The sequence below is a fragment of the Capricornis sumatraensis genome, chromosome 4 (genome assembly GCF_032405125.1).
Source record: "Capricornis sumatraensis isolate serow.1 chromosome 4, serow.2, whole genome shotgun sequence".
Lineage (NCBI taxonomy): Eukaryota > Metazoa > Chordata > Mammalia > Artiodactyla > Bovidae > Capricornis > Capricornis sumatraensis.
Genome location: NC_091072.1, coordinates 71,525,797 through 71,549,424, shown reverse-complemented (window position 1 = coordinate 71,549,424; position 23,628 = coordinate 71,525,797). Strand labels below are relative to the sequence as shown.

At 51.1% G+C, this 23,628-nt stretch overlaps 1 protein-coding gene across 1 annotated transcript; it reads left to right on the top strand.

Annotated features, from left to right (window-relative positions):
• Positions 1-1,127: 1,127 nt before the first annotated feature.
• Positions 1,128-22,689, top strand: ESPL1 (extra spindle pole bodies like 1, separase). The gene is made up of 31 exons (XM_068971578.1): positions 1,128-1,142; positions 1,531-1,623; positions 1,799-2,842; positions 3,123-3,227; positions 3,387-3,507; positions 5,861-5,997; positions 6,902-7,095; positions 7,374-7,613; positions 7,835-7,979; positions 8,294-8,432; positions 8,633-8,772; positions 10,015-10,149; positions 11,328-11,447; positions 11,946-12,117; positions 12,486-12,614; positions 12,745-12,901; positions 13,519-13,628; positions 14,679-15,676; positions 16,090-16,417; positions 16,614-16,769; positions 17,133-17,346; positions 17,448-17,638; positions 18,224-18,351; positions 18,475-18,597; positions 20,542-20,697; positions 20,808-20,978; positions 21,103-21,207; positions 21,379-21,494; positions 21,761-21,844; positions 22,001-22,165; positions 22,451-22,689. Exons 1-31 carry the CDS (start codon positions 1,128-1,130, stop codon positions 22,650-22,652), a joined length of 6,333 nt encoding a protein of 2,110 aa, XP_068827679.1. The 3' UTR covers positions 22,653-22,689.
• Positions 22,690-23,628: the final 939 nt, after the last annotated feature.

Genomic DNA, 23,628 nt, shown 5'->3' with positions numbered 1-23,628 from the left:
AACAGAGTTGTGAACTGAATTCTTTAGGGGAGGAAGGGAAGAGAAGCAGTCAAGTGAGTGTGCATGTTTGGGGACGTAGTTTGTACTCACCGAATACAAGCCATTAAAACCTGTGAAATATTCCACTGAATGAATTTTCGTAGTTCTTCACTCACACCCCCTACCCCTACCCATCTACCCTCCACCCCCATCAAGAAAATTCTGTCTTTCTCAAACAATCCCACTGATGGAGGGAGCAAGGCTGGAAGGCAGAGGGAGCTGGAACTCGCTACAGTACTTGCGTCAGTGGCCCTCAGAAAACTAGTTTTAAAGAATTCCTTGAGGACTTCCCTGGTGGCACGGTGGATAGGAATCCGCCTACCAATGCAGGGGTCAGGGGTTCAGTCCCTGGTCCAGGAAGATTCCACATGATGTGGAGCAACTAAGCTGTGCACCAACTAAGGTGTGCACCACAACCGGTGAGCCCGTGCTGTAGAGCCTGCAAGCTGCAACAACTGAAGCAAGCGTGCCTAGAGCCTGTGCACTCCAGAGAAGCCCATGCACGGCAATGAATAGCAGCCCCCACTCTCTAAAACTAGAGAAAGCCCTCACATAGCAACGAAGACCCAGCGCACCCAAAAATAAATAAACAAAATTATTTAAAAAAAATAATAATTCCTTGAAAGGCTACGCCCTTTTTTTGCTAGTAACCCAAATCGAGAGTTTCCAAGTTAAGTTCTTCTTGTTGTCTAGTTTACTTCTCCTCTTCTGGAAATTTAAACTCTTTCCGAGCTCTGACGATAAAGGGGAGGCGACAAAGGCAGGAGGCTGGCCTTCACGACTGCAGATAAGCCGCAGGAAACTGAGGAGGTCAGCCCCAACTGGAAAAGGTGGGAAAATCCGCGCCCCCAAGAGGTCGTAACGTCCAGAGCAGCGGGATCCGGTCCACAGGCATCACGTGATGGCGCAGCGCGGCAGGTAAACTACAACTCCCAGAAAGCCTCGCGACCCGCCGGCGTTACGCAACTCTCGCTGATTGGTCGCTGGGGATATTTGAAAGGAGGGGCTGGCGCGGAAAAGGAAGGTTACATTTTGGATCCTTGAGGAGTACTCAGTCTGGTGGGTAAGTCCTGGCCCTGGAAAGAAGAATGATCTCTAGGACGGTAAGGCTTGGAGGTACTCGTGAACGGTGTATGCGCCGAGGTGAATGGAGCCCCAGCGCTGACTTGAGGGATAGGCTGGGCGGCTCCACTAAAAAAGTCGGGAGTCCTCGGAGCATCCTGGTGGGCGCTGGAGAGCTCGATGGAGGCCTCTGTTGTGGTGCGTTGGTTGGTAGGATGGGTAGTGAGGCCGGGGATAGGCTGGGAGGAAGGCATAGCAGAAGCGTCGGTTTATAATGGGAACCCGGTGTCCTGGCTGGGCTTTTTTCCCGACAGGATTTCTGATGGCTTTCTTTGCCCTCCATCTTCCGCACCTTCAAGCCCTTCTCCCGCCCTTCATTTAACTCCTTTACAGATCTCTGCCTTTCCTAATCCATCTCCTTTCCCCTAGCCCTCCGGCACCATGAGGAGCTTCAGAGGAGTCAACTTTGGGACCCTGCTAAGCAGTCCAAAGGAGGCTGAAGAGCTGCTGCCTGACTTGAAGGTGTGCGTGCTGTTCGACTGTGGACACACCTGGCTTACCAAGCTGAGCTGTTTTGTTTTGTAACTTATTTGAAGAGACAGATGAGTAGGAGATCCTCTCTTGGGCAGTCCTGTTTCTGTTTCCTTTCCATATCTCTTTCTTCTTCATTAGCCTTATTCACATCTTCCTCTCCTAGGAGTTCCTGACCAAGCTTCCCAGCTGCCGGTCTGATTCCGAGAGGAGACAAACTTGTGATGCCATTCTGAGGGCTTGCAACCAGCAGCTGACTGTCAAGCTGGCTTGCCCTAGGCACCTGGGAAGCCTGCTGGAGCTGGCGGAGCTGGCTTGCGATGGCTACTTAATGTCTACACCCCAGCGCCCACCCCTCTACCTGGAACGAATTCTTTTCGTCTTTCTACGGAATGTTGCTGCACAGGGAGGCCCAGAAGCCACTCTCCGACTTGCTCAGCCCCTCCATGCCTGCTTGGTGCAATGTCCTCGCCAAGCTGCTCCTCAGGACTACGAGGCTGTGGCTCGTGGCAGCTTTTCTCTGCTTTGGAAGGGGGCAGAAGGCCTGATGGAGCGGCGAGCTGCATTCTCAGCTCGGTTAAAGGCCTTGAGCTTTCTAGTACTCTTGGAGGATGAAAGTATCCCTTGTGAGATTCCCCACTTTGCTTCTCCAACAGCCTGTCGAGTGGTAGCTGCCCATCAGCTATTTGAAGCCAGTGGGCATGGTCTAAATGAAGCAGATGCTGATTTCCTAGATGACCTGCTCTCCAGGCATGTGATCACAGCTTTGGTGGGTGAAGGAGCCTCTCCTGGTCCTCTTTCCCCCCAGAGGGCCCTCTGTCTCTTGGAGCTCACCTTGGAACACTGTCGTCGCCTCTGCTGGAACCACCTCCACACCAGGGCCACAAGTACAGTGGAGAAGGCCCACGATTACCTAAGGAACACCAGTCTGGCCCCCAGCCTCCAGCTGTGCCAGCTGGCAGTTGAACAGTTGCTGGCTGGGGGAGGAGGACCCCAGGCAGTGGCCAAGCTTCTGATCAAGGCATCAGCTATCCTGAAGAACAGCTTGGAGGCACCATCACCCCCATTGCGAGCATTGTGTGACAGCTGCCAGTTCTTCCTCTCAGTCCTGGAGCGAGGCACCAAGAGGTGCTATGGACTTGATGCCATTCTGAGCCTCTTTGCTTTTCTTGGCAGCTACTGTTCCCTCATCCAGAAGCTGCAGGATGGTGTGAGTTCAGGATCCAGAGGTCGGGTGGGAATGTGGTTCTGTGGCCTCTCTATCGGGCTAGGGTCTTTGATAAGATCTGGAGACCCTGGGTTCTGCCTTGGTAAGCTGCTCTCTGGACCATGCCTGGCCAGCCAGCAAGCAGCCTAGTATATGCTGGCAGGGGTCCATTCTGATGTCCTCCTTCCTAATCCCCAGGCTCTGTCAGTTCTCCAGGGCTCTGGGCCAGGCTTCAGCTTGGAGCTCCCTGCCCCTCAAACCAACCTTTCCCTTCCTTCCTCAGGTCTGTGGGGACTCCTCCAAGCAGCTGCAGGCTTTGGTTCAGATACACTTTCAGGGACTTCACCTCTACACTGCGGTGGTTTATGACTTTGCCCAAGGCTGTCAGGTACCATCTGGAATCAAAAAACCTGGACAGGTCCAAGGATCTGGGGTTGCTTGACTGTGCTTGGTAGAGCTTTGAAGTTGCTTTGGGGATGGAGTTGGGTGGACATCACCTTGGACCTCTTACGTCTCCTGTCTCCTCTCACCTCTCTTGTCCCTTCAGGAAGCTAATTCAGCTGACCTGGCCCAGCTAGCGGACAGTTGCAGATCTACTGTTACCTGGATGCTGGAGGCCTTACAGGGCCTGCCTGGCCGAGAGCTGACTGACTACCTGGGGATGACTGGTTAGTACCATGGGCGTCAGATGCAGGGCTCTTGGGAGAGTCATCACTTGTCAGGCAGGCAAGTAGCACTTGCTGAATAGTTCTGACCTCTTTGGGATTCCCTGTGGTTTTTGGAGGCAGTGAAAAGATGTTTATAAGTATCCAATACTCTGTATTTAATATCAGTAGAGAAGTGATGAGACTAATTTACCAGAGCAGATATTAATTTTTTTTCTCATTGACTTTGAAATCTGACTTGGCATGTGTTTCATGAATATGTGAAAGTGAAAGTTAGTCACATAGTCGTGTCTGACTCTACAATTCCATGGACTGCAGCCTGTCCTGTTCCTCTGTCCATGGAATTCTCCAGGCAAGAGTACTGTAGTGGGTTGCCATTTCCTTCTCCAGGGGATCTTCCCGACATGGGGATTGAACCCAGGTTTCCTGCAATGCAGGCAGATTTTTTACCCACTGAGCCACTAGGGAAGCCCATATAGAATGGTCATAACTTAAATTTTTTAAAAGCAGGCAAAACATTCACATCATTCAAAATTCAAATTGCACAAAAGGGCAGGCAGTGAAAAGTCCCTTTGCCTCCTCATAATCCTAGTAACCCACTCCCACTTTGCAGATGCAGCTAATATGGTCAATGTCTTATGCATCCTGCTAGAGATACACTATGTATATGTACTATATGTGTATATACTATGTAATATGTATATATTAGCCAACAGGCATATATACTTCCCCATCCTTTTTTTTTCTCCCCCCCCCTTTTTAATTGAAATAAACATAGGGAAAAATACTAAAGTCATAAGCAAACAGTCTGATGAACTTCTGCAAAGGAAGCATACTTTGTAATCAGCATCTAGGTCAACTCAAAGAATATGACTTAACCCCGCTGAAGACCCCTCTGTTCCTCCTTCTGGTCCACACACCCCAACAGTAACCACTATCCTAACAGCATCGGTTAGTTTTGCCTGTTTTTTGTATTTCATAATAAATTTCCCCCTTAAATTACAAAAAGCATGGCCCTTTAGTTTAAACTATATAAACCTAAAGAGTTCAGTCACTAGAAGGTTTTGGAAATTTTTCATATTCGTATTTTCAGGTTAAATCTAGCCACAGAAGTGAAAAAATATAAGGAGTCACAAAAATTAACAGTATGAAAATTCTTCCCACAGAATATTGAAGACCTACTTTATTTTCTTCTAGCCATCTATGTCGATAGCCAGGAAGCTGCCTAAACTAGAATTTAGGAAGAGTGTATTCATTCATTCAGTGAATATTTATTGAGTACCTACTATATGCTGCTAAGCACTGTTTCAAGTTCTTAGGTATGTCAGTAAACAAAACAAAGAGCTCTGCTGTCATGGAGCCACATTCTGGTTGGGGGAGAAAGATCATAAACAGTAGGATAACTGAAGTACAACTTGTTAGAAAATGATCAGAAATATGGAGAGAAAGGAAAAGTGGAACAGGAGAAGAAAGGGAATTAGGAGCTCAGGATAGATGAGGGGGCAAGTCACCATTTAAATAGGTGGTCAGGAAAAAAAAAAAAAGTGGTCAGGGTTGACCTCATGAAGAGGGTGACATGAGAACAACCTGGAGTGTGGGAGGGAGTTGGCCAAGTAGGCACCTGAGAAAGTACATCCCTGGCAGTGGAAGCAGCCAGTGCCAGGGCCCTCTGGCAGGATAGAGGTGGTGTGTATTCAAGGACTAGCAGGGAGGCTAGTGAGGCTTCAGTGGATTGAGGGAAGAAGAGGGAAGTGAGGGACAGGCCAGAGTGTTTCCCCCCAAATGCTGACCTTTGGAGCAAGGTGAAGACAGATCAGTGTGTGAGAAGGGATGGGCGCTGTATGGGAATGAGGACTTGGCTCGTAAAACAAGGGCAGAGGTGGGACTTCCCCGGTTGTCCAGCGGTAAAGAACTGGCCTCGAAATGCTGGTGATCTGGGTTCAATCCCTGGTCAGAGAACTAGGATCCCAGAGCAACTAGATCTGTGCACCGCAGAAACCAGTGAGCCCTCACACCACAACTGGAGAGTCTGTGCACCGCAGCTAAAGATCCCACATGATGCAATGAGATCCCGCAGCTGGCAACCTGGACCTGACACAGCCAAATAAAGATTTCTTTAAAAAAAAGGCACAGAGGGGCTGGGTGATGTGAGGTTGCCTTCCGGAATGGAGGGCTCAGGCAGACTTGAAACCCAGAAGGGGAGAACGGCCCCGTTCTCACTCCCTAGCAGTGGGCATTGCTGCCTAATCTGGGGGCTGCCGAGCTGACCACACAGGTTGAGCATCTCTCTACTGCCCCTCCAATGGCAGAGGGCATGGAGCCATTCCTGTGGTCCTCTGTCCTCTTTCCCCTGCAGTCTCGTACGCCAGTAACCTGGCCTACAGCTTCTACAGTCACAAGCTCTTTGCCGAAGCCTGTGCCATCTCCGAGCCCCTCTGTCAGCACCTGGGCTCAGTGAAGCCAGGCACCTATCCTGAGGTGCCACCTGAGAAGGTACGCGGGTACGAGGGAGGTGATGTTGAGAGGGAGGAGGGGACTCGAGTGGCAAGCAAGGGCCTGGCCAGGACCTTGGAGTAGAGAGTCAGGAGCTGCATGTTGGCACTGGTACCTGGGGCAGTGTTTCCCAGACCTCACCTGTACTGTTATTTACTTTTTTGATTGACTCACTTTTTATATTTAGCCTGATCCCCAGCCAGTGCTTTTCATCCTGGCTAGATGTTAGAATTGGGTGAACTGAAAAAAAAAATTCTGAAGCCTGTCCCAAGCTAATTGCCTCAGACTCTCTGGCACTGGAGCCCAGGCATCTGAATTTTTTAAGTTCCTGAAGGAGTTCCTTTGGCCAACCAGAGTGAGAACCACTATCATAAAGCAAGAATATACCCAAGAAATGATGGGCTGGCTGGATTAACAGGCGAGATGGGTCATAGAGGGCCTTGGGTTTCATCTGATGAGCCTCTCAAGGACTGATGTGGCATCTTGGGTTTCTCAGCATCGCTGTAGTGAATGATTGGAGGGCAGGGACAACAGTGGGCACCCAGGTGGCTCCAGCAGATCAGGCAGAAAAGGGCAAGCGTCTGAACTGAGGCAGCTTCCTGGGGGATGGACAGAAGTGGGTGGGTGCAAGAAGTCAAGGACTAACTGGAGAGTGACTGGCTATGTGAGAGGGGGAAGGAAGAGGCCAGGATGGTCTCGCCTTTCCAAGTCAGGAGAAGGTGGCGATTTGCTGAGAGGAGGGGGAGGGTCAGGAGGAGGAGCAGGTTTTCAGGGGTGTGCGTGATGGATCTGTGGGTGTAGCTGAAGCCTCAAGGAGGACCGTGGGCACACACGCACATACTCTCCCGTGGTATGTACTCCTTGCACGCCTCTTCAGTTTGGTCTGTTTTCTTTCTCTGGTCAGTTGCACAGGTGCTTCCGGTTACACATAGAGAGTTTAAAGAAACTGGGTAAACAGGCCCAGGGCTGCAAGATGGTGACTTTGTGGCTGGCGGCCCTGCAGCCCTGTGGCCCCGAACACATGACTGAGCCAGTCACCTTCTGGGTTCGGGTCAAGATGGATGCTGCCAGAGCTGGAGACAAGGAGCTACAGCTGAAGTGAGTTGGTGGGGAAGGGGATGACCCAGCTTCCTGGCCACGACTGCTTTTGGCACTCAAGGTCATGTTCATTGTCGTGGCTGAGAAAGGCACTGTTCCCTCCATTCACTGATTGATTGAGTGCCGAGTATGAGCAGGCACGGGGCTGGGTCCTGGGGGGACAGCAGTGACAGGCGGTGTTCTTGCTTTCACCCCTGGAAACTGAGCTCAGCAAACCAAGGCGGGGACTCCTTGGTGTGGGGCCGAGTCTCCCGAGTGCTGAGCCTGCCCTTTCTCAGGACGCTGCGAGATAGCCTGAGTGGCTGGGACCCGGAGACCCTGGCCTGCTTGCTCAGGGAGGAGCTGCAGGCCTACAAGGCAGTGCGGGCCAACACAGGGCAGGAACGGTTCAATGTCATCTGTGACCTGCTGGAGCTGAGCCCCGAGGAGACACCAGCCGGGGCCTGGGCCCGAGCCACCCACCTGGTGGAACTGGCTCAGGTGCTCTGCTATCACAACTTTGCCCAGCAGACTGACTGGTGAGGAGGAAGGGCAGGGGAGGCCGCTCCTGCTTCTGGCCCGGGGTCCTCTTACCCTTTTCCGAGTCTGTTTCCCTCTCCACGTCCCTGAGCGCCCCCTGTAGTTTGTGGTCATGGGGACTCTTGAAAGGTGAGGCCAGCTTGCGGCAGAAGGCCCTTCCCGGGACACTGCGGCCAGATCTCATGGTTAAGCTGGGCTTGAGTGCGTCTTCTCCTGACAGCACTGCCCTCGATGCCATCCGGGAAGCTCTGCAGCTTCTGGAATCTGTGAAGCCTGAGGCCCAGGACAAGGATCGGCTTTCGGATGATAAAGCCCAGGCCCTGCTGTGGCTCTACATCTGCACCATGGAGGCCAAAATGCAGGAGGTGAGCACGGTTGCTCTGGGCTGAGCAGGACTGGGCTCAGGGATTATTTTCCCTGGACCCCAGCAAGCTAGCTGTTGTTCAGTCATGTCTGACTCTTAGTGACCCTATGGACTGTAGCACACCAGGCTCCTCTGTCCATGAGATTTCCTGGGCAAGAATACTGGGAATTGCCAATTCCTTCTCTGGGGGATCTTCCCAACCCAGGGATTAACCCCCCTCTCCTGAATCACAGGTGGATTCTTTACCACTGAGCCACCTGGGAAACCCAGGAAGCTAGTACCAACCCTGCTTTTCACCCTGATCACCCCACCCAGGGTATTGAGCGGGATCGGAGAGCCCAGGCCCCTTGTAACCTGGAGGAGTTTGAAGTCAATGACCTGAATTATGAAGATAAACTCCAGGAAGATCGCTTCCTATACAGTAACATTGCCTTCAACCTGGCTGCGGATGCTGGTGAGGGCTGTGGACTTAGCAAGGTCGGATCCAGCCTTCTCGATGGCCTCCTAAGAACAGGATGGGTCCCCTAGCTATGGGAGAGGCTCCCCGAGAGTGGGAGGTGGGCACAAGGCAGAGGCTATTATGGGAAAGATGACCACAGTTCCCCAGACGGCCCACACTGAGAGAATGACTAGTCCCTTTCTTCTGATTTACAGCACAATCCAAATGTCTGGACCAAGCCCTGGCCCTGTGGAAGGAGGTGCTTACTAAGGGGCAGGTCCCCGCTATACGGTGTCTCCAGCAAACAGCAGCCTCCCTGCAGATCCTAGCGGCCCTCTATCAGCTGGTGGCAAAGGTAACGGGACAGCGTGTTGACACAGACCAGAGACTCAGCTCCTTCACCTTCTTTGGCCTGTGTCCCAGCTGGGAAGTCATGTCACCCAGTGTACACTCTGTCACCAGCTTCCCCAAGTCTAAACCCAAGGCCTTAGGCAAGTTGCTTAGCCTTCCAAGCCCTCATTTCCTTATTTCTAAAAGGAGAGTAACAGAACTTCCCTGGTGGTCCAGTGGCTGGTTCCACTCTTCCATTGCAGGGGAATGTGGGTTGGATCTCTGGTCATGGAATTAACATCCTACATGTAACACGGTATAGCCAAAAAAATAAAGTAAAAATAAGATAAAATGAGGGTAACAATGATATTAACTTCGCCTTGTTAGCATTCAATAAGATAATGCATGGAAGATGGTGTGTGTAAATGAAATACTCAAATGATAGCCATAATTATTAGTAATTATCAGGTAATTTTTAAAATATTTATTTTTATTTTTTTATTTGCTGCCCAAGTCTTTAGCTGCGGCATGTGAACTCTTAGTTGTGGCATGTGGATATAGTTCCCTGGCCAGGGATCGAACACGGGCTCCCTGCGTTGGGAGCACAGAATCTTGGCCACTGGACCACCTGGGAAGTCCTAATTATCAGAAAATTCGAGATGTGTATAACCAGGAAAAAATACACAAACACCTGTAGACACAATTTTACATCTTTACATGCAGTGCTGGGAGGTGTCAAGGACTTCCTGAAGTTCTTCCCTGGACCCCACATTAAGAACCTATGAAAAAATGAAAAGGATCTTTGTACTATGGGTGTTAGGCCACTTCCCTAGCAGGAGGAGCCTGGGGAGGCTGCCTGAGCCCTAGATTTGAATGTTACCTCTATCGCATACCTGTTATGTGGGCTTAGACAAGCAGCTTAATCCTACCTAAGTTTCAGTTTCCTCATCTGTAAAATTAGGATTAGAATTGTTATGAAGATAAAGTGAGCTGGTGCGGTGGCTGGCACATAGTAAGTGCTCAGTAAATCCTGGCTATTGATGATGGCTGGCATGCAGGCTTTAGAATAGAAGGGAGGGGGCAGGATGGCTTGCACACACCCCTGGCTGCCCTCCTCTCTGGCTCCTTAGGGATGGCCAGTGGTTACTCTATCTGGGTGGCCGCATTCCAGCCAGCCCCTCAGATTAGACCACAGGGCTGGAGAGGAGGGGGTGGAAATGAAGGCTTGAGTATAAGCTGGGTAAACACGTTGCTCCCGGCCTACCAGCCCCTGCAGGCTCTGGAGGTCCTCCTGCTCGTCCAGATTGTCTCACAGAGACTGAAGGACCATGCGAAGGTAGCCGGCTCTTCCTGCCAAGTCGCCCAGCTCCTCCTGACCCTCGGCTGTCCCAGCTACGCCCAGGTACAAGTGCCAGCCACCCCAGCTTGTGGACCTGGCTTTGGGGACTGGTTTCTCTTCTCTGAGAAGATGGGACACTAAAGGGGCAGCTTCTCTGCCTTCTGCACCACATTTGGCTGAAGGATCGTACAGGGTGGTTGGGAGGCGGCTGTGGGAAGAGGAGGCATCTCTCTCCATCTCCCAATTGTTCACTCTCTTACATAGCCCAGTGAGACAGGACGGCAGAAGGCCCTTTACTAGTCCTGTATTTCCCAATGGTTTCTGGTGCCCTGGCTTGCTTACTGAGTGCTGTTACAATGTGTCCTAACCAGTCCCCTGGCCTCCAGTTCCTTCCTTTTCCCCTCCATGTTCCAGCATGATGCTTTCAGGCACAGATCTGATCTTATTAACTCTTTCCTACTTAAAGAGTTTTGTGGACTTTTCCATTACCTGAGGGATATGGCCCAATCCTTTATTCTGAATTGCACGCCTTCTGTACACTGGTTCACTTTTTCTGGCCACTCCCTGCCATGAACCCCATCTGTACCACTATATTCCTTGTATGGGCCTTGCTGCCTTTGCCTATGTTAATCCCTCCACCCTAAATACACCCTCACCCCCATTTTTTTTTTTAAATTGGGGTATAGTAGCTTTTCTCCCATTTTTTTCTTTTTTTTTTGTTCAGCAAACACGTACTTTGTTTTCAAGGCCTAGCTAAATGGTCTCCTCCTTCGTAAAGCATTTTAAATGTCCTGTTCCTCACGGGCAAAATCAGCCACTTTTCCTGTGTCCCCACACCACTGATGGCATTGTATCATGATAAGATAGGTATGCCCTGCCCCTACCCCCCGCCCCCGCCTCACTGCACTGCAAGCTGTTGGATGGAAGGGCCTGCTTACTGCTTATCCAGCTTTATCTCTCTAGCTTAGTGGTTAACTGAAAGCTACTAAATGAGCACTTTAGTCAGAGAATAATTCCTACGTATGTTTGTGTTAGTTGCTCAGTCGTGTCCAACTCTTTGCAGCCCCATAGAGTGTAACTCACCAGGCTTCTCTGCCCATGGATTAAAACATTTGAGATAATTTAATATTTAACTGGATGTATTCAACATTTTGCTTGTGAATACTTTAATCCACTTTAATTGGAACAGTCTGGCTGCCTGGTCACCAGCATGCTCACGGAAACCCTGATTGCATCCTCAGGTGCACCTGGAAGAAGCAGAGTCGAGTCTGAAGCTTCTGGATCGCACCACAGACACATACCTGCTCCTCTCCCTGACCTGCGACCTCTTGCGAAGTCGACTCTGTTGCGCTCGCCAGAAGGTGCTTCTCACTTACTTGATCTCCGAAGGTCCTGGGGTTTGGAAGGATTTTAGGATTCTCCAGATATCTGTCTGGCTCCTGAGGTTTCTCTGGAGCTGGGGAGAATGTTCCTGACCCTGAGAAGCAGAGCCGTCTCCTCACCTCACCTTCTCCCGAGGATCACTCACCAGTGCTTCTCTAGGAGCCGTTCTACCATTTTCATCCTTTTCTAGCTCTCTCGGAGATAAGGGGCAAAGTCTGTCCGGTGACTAGAAATTGGGATGACGCTGACACCCTCAGCTGGGATCCAGTTGAGGGATCTAAAAGGCTGGGATTTCTCACACACGAGCTGTGTGACTGGGTATCTTGTGCCTTTTGTGACTCTAGTTTTCTGTCCAGCTTTTAACATCTGAAAAGCAGGGGCTTGGGCCACGTGATCTCTAGGGGTATCCCAAGCTCTGAATTGCTGATCCGATCCCACTCACTGCTCTCCTCTGCACCCCTACCCTCTATCCCCAGGTGGCTGAGGGTGCTGCTCTGCTGCTGTCTGTGCTTCAGGACCCTGCCCTCCAGAGGGCATCCAAGGCCTGGTACTTGCTGCGCGTCCAGGCCCTGCAGCTGGTGGCGGCCTACCTGAGCCTCTCGCCAGACAGCCTGCTGGCCCCGCTGTGGGAGCAACTGTGTGCCCAAGGTGAAAGAAGCGGGCAGTGGGCCTTCTTGCTGGGCGTGTGTGGTCTGTCCGCTGTCCCCTCTGCTGTCCAGCTGCATGGACGAGCCTGCCTAGAAGCTGCCCAGAGTAGGCTTGGGATAGCACATGAGTTTCAGTTCACTTGCTGACTCTAATCGATTGCTCAGTGACTCCCCTGAACTGACAAGGATTCTGAGACTGGTCTTAGTGGGAAGGAGTTCTGTGACTGATTATCTCTGCCTGCCTTAAGCACGGACGGAGAGAGTGAGAGCCTGCTTTGCATTTGCTGTCTTAGTATTTGAAGGTGGTGGAAGCTCTGGCCACATCATCTCCCTTCTTGTCCCTCCCATCTTCCCCCCACACTTGCCCAGGCTGGCAGACACCTGAGATAGCACTCATCGACTCCCATAAGCTTCTCCGAAGTATCATCCTCCTGCTCATGGGCAGCGATGTGCTCTCAATTCAGAAAACAGCTGTGGAGACGCCATTTCTGGACTATGGTAAGCCCAAGGAGGAGAGCCAGTGTGGGAATGAGCAGACTGGTTGGTAGGGCTGGCGGTTTTGTCTCCAGAGGATTCAGGCTATGGATCCTGGTTCCACGTGATGATGATCTCATCTCCTTTGCTGCAGGTGAAAATTTGGTACAAAAATGGCAGGTTCTTTCTGAGGTGCTGAGCTGCTCGGAGAAGCTGGTCTCCCGCCTGGGCCGCCTTGGTAGTGTGAGCGAAGCCAAAGCCTTTTGCTTGGAGGCCCTGAAACTTACAACAAAGCTGCAGATACCACGCCAGTGAGTACAGGGCCCAAGAGCCTGGTGATTCCCAAACCTCAGTGCCTACGACCTTGACCGTGGGTTCCCAAACTGGTCCACAGATTAACATGTTATGTTTGGAGGGGTTGATGGAAGAATGCATTCCATGGCAAATAAGTGGGAAATGCTGAGTTAATCAAGATTAGATGTTTTTTTTTTTTCCTATTGTGATTGTCATTGAGTTGCTAAGTCGTGTCCGGCTCTTTTGCGACCCCGTAGACTGTAGCCCCCAGGCTCCTCTGTCCATGGGGTTTCCTATAGGACTTACATATCCTCCAGTATGCTAATACACATTATAAATCTCCAGAAGGGAGGTTCAGTACACAGTGATTCCCTAAATCTCTTTGCCTGGAAGAGGATCTTTTCAGTGAGGAATTTGATTTGGGAAATCCTGTCCTTAGGCACCAGGATGGGCTGGTTTGAGAGATGAGCACAGAGGGTTTCCCCAGGGAGTACCTAAAGTCAGCTTTAGGAAGTAAAGGCTTTCTGGAGGCTGGAAAAGACTATGATGGCTCTGCCCAGGAAAGGGCAGAAAGAGACCCTCCAGGGAAACAAGGAATTCCACTGAAGGGTCTGTCATCCCCTCTCCCAACCAGGTGTGCCCTCTTCCTGGTGCTGAAGGGGGAGCTGGAGCTGGCACGCAATGACATGGACCTCTGTCAGTCAGACCTGCATCAAGTTCTGTTCTTGCTCGAGTCTTGCACAGGTGAGCAGCCAGGCCCCCACGCCCGTGGGTGGTGGTCAGGGTGACGCATGCACCGTAACACAGCTTTACATGTCAAGGTTTGGTTCCCTTCTAAATCATGGACTGACTGCTGGTCCCAGGACAAAGCTCCCTTCACTTCAGTCAGACCATTGGTGTCCTCACTCCTTCAGATGGCCTGTCCAAGACTAACCCTACCTGCTTCTTAGTTTGCAGCGCTAATATATTTTAATTTAAATAAAATTGAGTATTCAGTGCCTTGGGTACTCACCACACTTCACGTGTTCAATAGCCACGTGTGTGGTTACTATCTTGGGCAGCACAAGTATAGCATCCTCAGAAAGGATTAGGGCTAATAATAAAATATTGTACTTATGGTGCTTTTTTTTCTTATCAACTACTTTTACCTGTAATATTTCACTGGACCCATACAAAACCCTGGGAAGTCAAATGGGAATGTCAAGTTTTTCCATTCATAAATTCAGAAAAGTTGAGAAATTCAGTGTTTTGGGCCAGGATCATGGGGCTAGTCAGGGGCAGGAGCCAGGATTAAGACTTGGGCTTCTGGGTGCTGGCCTGCCAACCTGAACCGTGTAGCCTTCTGAGGTGCAGAAATGGGGGCTCTGTGGGTTGTGCTGATCCATTGTTAGAAGGGAAGACACTGTTAGGATTTCATCAAAAACCAGTAAGCTATGGGACTTCCCTGGTGGTCCAGTGGCTAAGACTCCACTCTCCCAATGCAAGGGGCCCAGATTCCATCCCTGGTCAGGGGAACTAGAGCCTGCCTGCCACAGCTAAGAGTTTACATGCCACAACTAAGAGGCCACATGCCACAAATAAGATCCCCCCACAACTGAGACTTGGCACAGATGAACAAATAAGTAAATATTTTAAAAAACAGTAAGCTATGCCAATATCTAGTGTGCTGGTACAGGAATATATATAAGCCATTAGTAAGTATTAAAATAATGCAGATGAGAGCATCAGCCGCTGGGTAGACACACCCGTGTCATTCCTCCTAGTTTTGTAATGCTTGTTCCACTCTCTGCTCAGAGTTCCTCGGACTAGCGCAGCACCCGGACTCTGTGAAGAAGGTCCACCTGCAGAAGGGGAAGCAGCAGGCTCGGGTGCCCTATCTTCCAGATCTCCCAGAGGAAGAGCTCATTCTAAAAGGCCCTGCCCTGGAGCTGGTGGCCACTGTGGCCAAGGAACCTGGCCCTGTAGCACCCTCTGCTAACTCCTCCCCGATCCTGAAAACCAAGCCCCAGCCCAGCCCCAGCTTCCTGACCCACTTGCCCACCTGTGACTGCTCGCTCTGTGCCAGCCCTGTCCTCTCGGTGGTCTGTCTGCGCTGGGCATTGGTCACGGCGGGGCTAAGACTGGCCATGGGCCATGAGGCCCAGGGGCTGGATCTGCTGCAGGTGGTGCTGAAGGGTTGCCCTGCAGCTGGTGGTCGCCTTGCCCAAGCTCTGCAGGCTTCCCTGAATCACACAGCACCCCCCTCCCCTGTCCCAGGCCTCTTTGATGAGATCTTGGCTCAGGCATATACACAGCTGGCACTGGAGGGGCTGAGCCAGCCATCAAACAAGAGGCTGGGAAAGGTCCTGGAGTCAGGGTTAAAGTTTGTGGTGGCGCGGATACCCCACCTGGAGCCCTGGCGAGCCAACCTGCTCTTGGTCCAGGCCCTTGCAAAGCTGACCAGCCTCAGCTGCTGCACTGCGCAACTTTTTGCAAGCTCCTGGGGCTGGCAGCCGCCATCAATAAATAACCCCACAGGCTCAGAACCCTCTAAGCCTCAGAACCAAAAACAGTCAGGACAGTCCAGACGAGGATGCCAGCAAGTGGGCTCTGCTACCCTGCCCCTCTCACATATCTCTCTGAAAGGTCTGGAAGGTGGAGGACCACCCTGTACACCTAAGCCCCCAGGCCGGGTCAGGCAGGCTGGCCCTGGGGTACCCTTCACCGTATTTGAGGAAGTCTTCCTTACAAAGACCAAGCCTGAGGTTCCCAAGGCCCCCAGGGTACAACGGAGGGTCCAGACACGCCTCAAGGTGAGGTGGGACTATAGCTAGGTGGTACTGGTGTTGGGTGAGGGTGGTCCTGGAGAAGAGTTCTGCAGGGCAGGTGTTTCTATGAAATAGCTTCCCAGGGCCGGGTGGGAACTGTAGCTCTCCTGTTACCTATCACGGGACCCCTTATATCTTCCATAACGAGACCTAGTTCAAGACCTCATTTGTTTCAGACAGAAGGGACTTTTCTTGGTTCTAGTCTGTTCCTTTCCCTTTTCATCCTTCCTCTGGATCTTCTGCTCCTCCCTCTCCCTCCTTCCACACTGGAGTTACTGCCCCTGATTGAGTATGGCCGATTATGCAGGAGGTTAATTCCTAAATCTTTCTCAAGGGCCTCGGTGATGGTGCCTCCACAGCGCCACCTCCTGGCCCTTTTCCTTTTCCCACCATTCTAGGTGAACTTCAGTGACGACAGTGACTTGGAAGACCCTGTCTCAGTTGAAGCACAGCTTGCAGAGGGATCCAAGAGACAGGGCACTGCTTCCCGGGGCCGGGGCCGGGCCAGAAAGGGCCCGAGTGTGAAGACTAACTCCGTGGCCACGTCAGGCAGTGCCCCCGGCCTCAGTGGCAGAAGCCGGAGGGTCAAGAAGGTGGCATCAGGATGTTGTGAGGAGCTGGGCCCTGAGATGATGAGGACCATCCCTGAGGAGGAACTGACTGACAACCATATGGAAATGAGCTTTGAGATCCTCAGGGGCTCTGATGGGGAAGACTTAGCCTCAGGTGTGCCGGCAAGGGTGGAAGGCAGAAGTCCATTTTTTTTGAGGTTGCCCTGGGGTCAAAACACAGGAAATAACTGGGGCCAAAGATGGAACAGAAAGAAAGTTCTTTTGCTGGCTCTGGGACTGGACCCTAGAAGGGAGAGCAAGGGGATGGCAGGAAGAGGGAACACTATAGAAAAGTTGTGTCGTCTGCCTAGGTGGGAAGACACCAGCTCCAGCACCTGATACAGCCGTAGGAGAATGTGAGGTGTTGAGACGGGATGCCAGCAAAGAGGAGCTGCCCGGCCCAGACAAGGAGAGAGACATGGATCTGGGTCCCCGGCGCAGACTCCGCTCGGCCCCCATAGCCATTGGTAAGTATGTTGACCACCGAGATCTGATCACCTGATCCCAGTACCTTTCCATTCTGTCCTTGGTTCTGGGTTTGGATTCCTGTCTGGATCCAGTAGCCTTGAACATGGGTCTGAATCCCAGCACTCTCTACTAGCTGAATGCTAGTCACTCCGCCTCTCTGAGCTTCAATTTATTTAACTGTCAAATGGAATTGGGGCAGGGTGGAGAGAGTGGCTGCATGTAAATTGCACAGTACCGCGCTTGGCATACTGCCCTTCAGAAATGGTAGCTGCTGTTTTCCACGTGGGAGGGGAGATAGGCACTGGTTCTTGGAAAGATTTTCTCAGGAAGTCAGGGATTCATCTGTCTTGTCTTTCCTTTAGATCTGTCTACCTTGGATTCCATCTGTGACTCACTGAGTGGTGCTTTCCGTGGCATCAGTCACTGCCCTCCTAGTGCGCTCTATGCCCACCTCTGCCGCCTCCTGGCCCTGTGCCTGGGCCACCGGGATCCCTATGCCACTGCCTGCCTTGTCACCGAGTCTGTCTCCATCACCTGTCGCCACCAGCTGCTCACCCACCTCCACAGGCAGCTCAGGTGAGTGCCCCCCATCCCTCAGGCTTGTGCTGGGACACACTAGAGGGGAGGCTCCAGACTTTGAAGGAGGGAGACCTCACCTCCACTCGTGTCGCCTACAGCAAGGCCCAGAAGCGCCGAGGGCCGCCGGACATAGCAGACCAGTTGCAGGGGCTGCACCTCCAGGAGAAGCCTGGAGACATCCCTCTGGCACGAATCCAGCGCCTCTTTTCCTTCAGGCCTTTGGGATCTGGCCACTTCCCCCAGCCTGAGAAGGACAGCTTCCGGGAGCATCTTACTCTGATTCCCAGTGGTATGGTGGCAGGCATCGTTGGCTCTGCTGTTCTTTGATGCATCTTCTTCTTAGGAAAGAGTTGGGTGAAGGATCTTCAGGCATTAGTTAGTTCACACACAGATTTATGATCCTTATAGTAGAAGGGCATGTCATGCTTTGCCACTGATTAGTCATTTTGTTACTCTCACCAAATAGACATAACCTTAAATCTAGAAACCTTATTTTTTTTTTAATCTCAAGTTTGAGTTACCTACAGATTCAATGTCTTTCTTTCTTTAGAGCTAAGTTCAGGTGTCTGGAGTTTTCCTATGCTAACATGAAACATGTTCACTGATGATTTGAGTGCCTCACTGTGAGTGGGAAGTGGAGAAGGGAGCAGGTCAGAGGAGGCAATTTTGTTAGTTTCTGTAGGGACACAAAGAAACACAAAACATGGTCTATCTACAGGGACTTGTTAGAGCAAGGGAGAGCACTTTGAACTCCAGTGATCAGGAAAGACTTCTAGGAGTTGTCTTAAGTGACGGACAGGGACTGAGTGCAGAAGACAGTGAAAGGAATTCCATGTAACAGCTGAAATAACTCGGGACATGTCCTGTGTGCCAGGGGTGACTGTGTGTGTGTTGGCCCTGGCCACCCTCCAGCCTGGAACTGTGGGCAACACCCTCCTGCTGACTCGGCTGGAGAAAGACAAACCCCCGGTCACTGTACAGATCCCCACTTCCCAGAGCAAGGTAGGTTTCCGGGGTCAGGGAGCAGAGTTGGGCTGGGGCAGGCTTCTGGTCTACCTGTGGCTGGGGGATGGAGAGATGGTGGTCATATGGACAAGCAGAACTTAGATAACGCCATCTCCAAAGCTTTCTGTGAGTTCGGCCTTGAAAGAGTTTGACGCCATCCAGAAGGAGCAGAAAGAGAACAGCAGCTGTACTGACAAGCGAGAATGGTGGACGGGCCGGCTAGAGCTGGATCACAGGATGGAGGTGTGTGTTCCCAGTGTGGGATGGGGTTGGGCCTGCCCTAGAATATCTCCTCTCTCGGGGGTCCGTCCTAGGTCTGTGCTGAACTACCTCAAGTCCTTTCTGGAGGTGTTGCTGTTTTTCAGTTGTGTCAGACTCTTTGCGACCCCATGGACTATGGCATGCCAGGCTCTTCTGTCCTCTACTGTCTCCTGGAGTTTGCTCAGATTCATGTTCATTGAGTTAGTGATGCTATCTATCCATCTCATCCCATGCCACCTGCTTCTCCTTTTGTCTTCAGTCTTTTCCAGCATCAGGGTCTTTTCCAATGAATTGGCTTTTCACATCAGGTGGTCAAAGTATTGGAGCTTCAACTTCAGTATCAGTCCTTCCAATGAATATTCAGGGTTGATTTCCTTTAGGATTGACTGGTTTGATCTCCTTGCAGTCCAAAGGACTCTCAAGAGTCTTCTCCAGAACCACAATTCGAAAGCATCAGTTCTTCTCACTCAGCCTTCTTTATGGTCCAACTCTCACATCCATATATGACTACTGGAAAAAGCTTAGCGTTGACTGTATGGACCTTTGTTGGCAAAGTGATATCTCTGCTTTTTAATACCCAGTCTAGATTTGTCATAGCTTTCCTTCCAAGGAGCAAGCCTCTTTTAATTTCATAGCTGCAGTCACCGTCTACAGTGATTTTGGAGCCCAAGAAGAGAATCTGTCACTGGTTCCACTTTTTCCCCTTCTGTTTGCCATAATCTTAATTTTTTTCATGTTGAGTTTGAGGCCAGCTTTTTTACTTTCTTCTTTCACCCTCATCAAGAGATTCTTTAGTTCCTCTTCCATTTCTGCCATTAGAGTGGTATCATCTGCATTACGTTGTTCATATTTCTCCCATCAGTCTTGATCCCTGCTTGTGATTCATTCAGCCTGGCATTTCACATGATGTACTCTGCATATAAGTTAAATAATCAGAGTGACAGTATACAGCCTTGTCGTACTCCTTTCCCAATTTTGAACCAGTCCATTGTTCCTTGTCCAGTTCTAACTGTTGTTTCTGGAAGTGTAGGCCTAAATAAAAATTGTGTTACTTGGGAACCACGAGCACAAGGGGACTTCCCTGGCGGTCCAGCAGTTAAAGTTCCATACTTCCCCTGCTAGGGGTACCAGTTCAATCCCTGGTCTGGGAACTAAGATTCCACATATATGTGGTGCAGCAAAAAAAAAAAAAAACAAACAATAAAACAAAACCAAATAAACAAGAGCCGAAGACTTGAAGGGGTTTTGGCAATGAAATGTTTAAAGATGAGTACAAAATAAGAATTTAAGGCCAAATATCAGCCTCCCAGGGCTTCCCAGGTAGCTCAACTGGTAAAGAATCTGTCTGCAATGCAGGAGACCCCAGTTCGAGTCCTAGGTCAGGAAGACTCCCTGGAGAAGGAATAGGCTACCCACTCCAGTATTCTTGGGCTTCCCTGGTGGTCGCTAAGACGGTAAAGAATCCACCTGCAATGCAGGAGACCTGGATTCAATCCCTGGTTTGGGAAGATTCCCCAGGGAAGTACATGGCAACCCACTCCAGTATTCTTGCCTAGAGAATCCCCATTGACAGAGGAGCCTGGCAGGCTGCAGTCCAGGAGGTCTCAAGGAGTTGGACACCTCTGAGCAACTAAGCACAGCAGCACATCAGACTCCCAGCCATAATTTTCATTTCATTTCCTGACTTAGCTTTTGCCTACCTGTTTGTTTATCCAAATGTAGTGATTTATTACAAATCTTACCTTATCAATACTCTCTTAGAGTCTGAGCAAATGAAAAATGTTTCTCTCTTGCCTTTTATGTTGGTTGTAAGATAAATAAGACACACCCACTCATTGGAAGACGCATTTCCTTGTCTCCAAGAGGGTGCCTGTGGGGAAAGAAACTTGGCTTCTTCCCTCACTGACGGTTCTGTTGTGCATCCAGGTTCTCACCACTTCCCTAGAGAAGTACGTGCTGGGCTGCTGGCGGGGGCTGTTGCTGCCATCCAGTGAGGACCCTGACCTTGTCCAGGAGGCCTCCCATCTACAAGAGTCACTACAGCAATGTGGCTGGAAATATCCCGACCCCACTCTGCTGAGAGTGAGTTGAGAAATTAGGGGAGAGGATGAAGTACGCCTTGCCTCTTTCCCACCTGCCACTGCGGGTGGAAAGGGGAGCTCTTGTACTCACTGACCACTGGTCCCCTGCAGATCATGCTCAGCGGTGCCAGTACCCTCACCCCGCAGGACGTGCAGGCCCTGGCTTATGGGCTGTGCCCAGCCCGGCCAGCCCGAGCCCAAGAGCTCCTGGGTGAGGCAGTAGGGCGTCTCCAAGGTCAGATGGCAACAAGCAGTAGGCATCTCGTGTTAGTGCTGGACAAGGTAAAGAGCCAGGGGCCACATGGGTAGCATCTGTGGGCAGTGGGCACCTCCTCTCAACCATGCCCCTCCTGCCTCCTGCATACCCCTGCCTCAGGACAGTAACGTCTGAGTGCTTTTTGCCCAGGACCTACAGAAGCTGCCGTGGGAGAGCATGCCCAGCCTCCGGGCCCTGCCTGTCACTCGGCTGCCCTCCTTCCGATTCCTACTCAGCTACTCCGTCATCAAAGAGGTGTGGGGTTCAGGGAATGGAAGGTGGGAGTGATGGGTAATTGGACAAGAAAAGGCAGAGAGACATGGCAAGAGAGGAAGGTGGTCTTAAGAATGGAAAGGGACTTGGGTTGTTTGAAGCTTGGGTGCTCTGACCAAACTGGGATGCTGATCACTGGTATCTCTCCATCAGTCCGGGGCCTCATCAGTGCTGAGCCAAGGAGTGGATCCTCGCAGTACCTTCTACGTCCTGAACCCTCACAATAACCTGTCAAGCACAGAGGAGCAATTCCGAGCCCATTTTAGCAGGTCAGGGGGAGAAGAGTAAGAAGGGTGGTGGGGAACGGTAGACGCAACACAGGGGTAAATGTCCTTTTCTCTGGAATCAAATGTTGCAGCCCACCTCCTTCCCAGTGTTCCTTCTGCCCTTTTTGCCACATGACCCATCTGCACCACACAGCGTGTGGGATCATAGCTCCCCGACAAGGGATCGATCACCCGCCCCCTGCACTGGGAGTGCAGTCTTAACCACTGCACCTCCAGCTAAGTCCCTTTTCACTGCCTTTTCCCTGCAGTGAAGCTGGCTGGAAAGGGGTGGTTGGGGAGGTGCCAAGCCCGGAACAGGTGCAAACGGCCCTGACGGAGCGTGACTTGTACATGTGAGTGCTCAGGGCAGGGAGGTGGGGAGAGGGACAGTCCCAGAGGGTGGGTATCATCACGGTCTGCTCTGGGGCTTTGGAGCCCCTGGCTGACTCTGGACAACTCTGGAGGCCTGGCCTGTGAGGTCAGTTTCATCTCACCTCCTTCTGCCTCAGCTATGCAGGGCATGGCGCCGGTGCCCGCTTCCTGGATGGGCAGGCTGTCCTGCGGCTGAGCTGCCGGGCAGTGACCCTGCTGTTCGGCTGCAGCAGCGCAGCCCTGGCTGTGCATGGAAACCTGGAAGGGGCTGGCATCGTGCTCAAGTATATCATGGCTGGCTGGTGAGTCTCGAGGGGCAATCTATTCAAGGTCCTGACCCCAAGTGCTTTCCCAGGTCTGAACTCTAAATCCTTGCTCTTTTGTGCCCCATTTTCCTCCCATCCTAGTTCCCTGGCGTACTTGGGCTTTTACCCCTTTGTCATCATCTATCCTCCTCCTGGAACTATGGGCCAAGGGGCTTTCTCATTGGTTTAATCCCTCTCAACTCATTCACCACCACGAATCATGCCTGCCCTAGGTTCCGTTTTTGAGCCCTTACTTTGTATTTCTTCCCTCTCTTTTCCCAGCCCCCTATTTCTAGGTAACCTCTGGGACGTGACTGACCGTGACATTGACCGCTACACAGAGGCTTTGTTGCAGGGCTGGCTTAGAGCAGGTTCAGGAGCCCCCCTTCTGTACTATGTCAGCCAGGCCCGCCAGGCTCCCCGACTCAAGTACCTTATTGGGGCTGCACCTGTAGCCTATGGCTTGCCTGTCTCCCTGCGGTGACTCCTTGGAGCTCTCCTGTTGCCGATAGAAGCTATATGACTATTCTACCTCCAAACTTAGGTTTGGCCCTGAAGATAAATATTTTAAGTGATTTTCCCCAGTGTTTTACATGAAAGGTTCCCTTTTGATTTAATTTTAATATAATAAAGATACGTTACTTAAAATCCTGTTTTGTGTAGTTTCTCTGAGAACATCTGAAGATAAGATGCCCACTTCCCACTATATGGTTCTATAGATAAGAACAACTTGCAACAGTCCAAGTCTGAGAGCATCAGGAAGAGAGGCAAACCACAGGACCTGGCTTGGCCTCAGCAGACAAAGCTAAAGGAGAGCAGGGCATCAAAATGATCTAAGTGGGGACAAAGCCCTGAGTAAAGGTAGAGATAGATCCATTGAGAATGTCTTGGCCAGGTACACTCATATCTATCTTGACTTCCTGCCTCTGGTATCCTCGGAATGACATTAGCTTTACTGCCTCAGTTGCCCTGCCCCCTCCTAAGTGGATATTGTCCTTCCCCCACATTCAGCTATTACACTTGTCAGTGCCATGCACTTTAGCAGCAGGTTCTGGAGAGTTTTTGTAGCTCAGATGGTAAAGAATCTGCCTGCAATGCAGGAGACCTGGATTCAATCCCTGGGTCTGGAAGATTCCCCCAGAGAAGGAAATGGCAACCCACCCCAGTATTCTCGCCTGGAGGAGCCTAGCGGGCTACAGTCCATGGGATCGCAAAGTGTTGGACGTGACTGAGCAACTAACACACACATACACATTGGGAAGTTTTGCGACTTATGTATGGTTTTCCTCTCCCCAACTAGATTGTTAAGCTCAGAACTATGTATCTTACACTCATGGATCCTTCACTTCTAGCTCATGGTAAAACACTGTGTTGATTAATAAAGCTACTGCTGTACTGTGGGTCATAACGTGCCTCCTTCCTGTTCTCTCAACCGCCAGACTCTGGCTTCATCTGCGCGA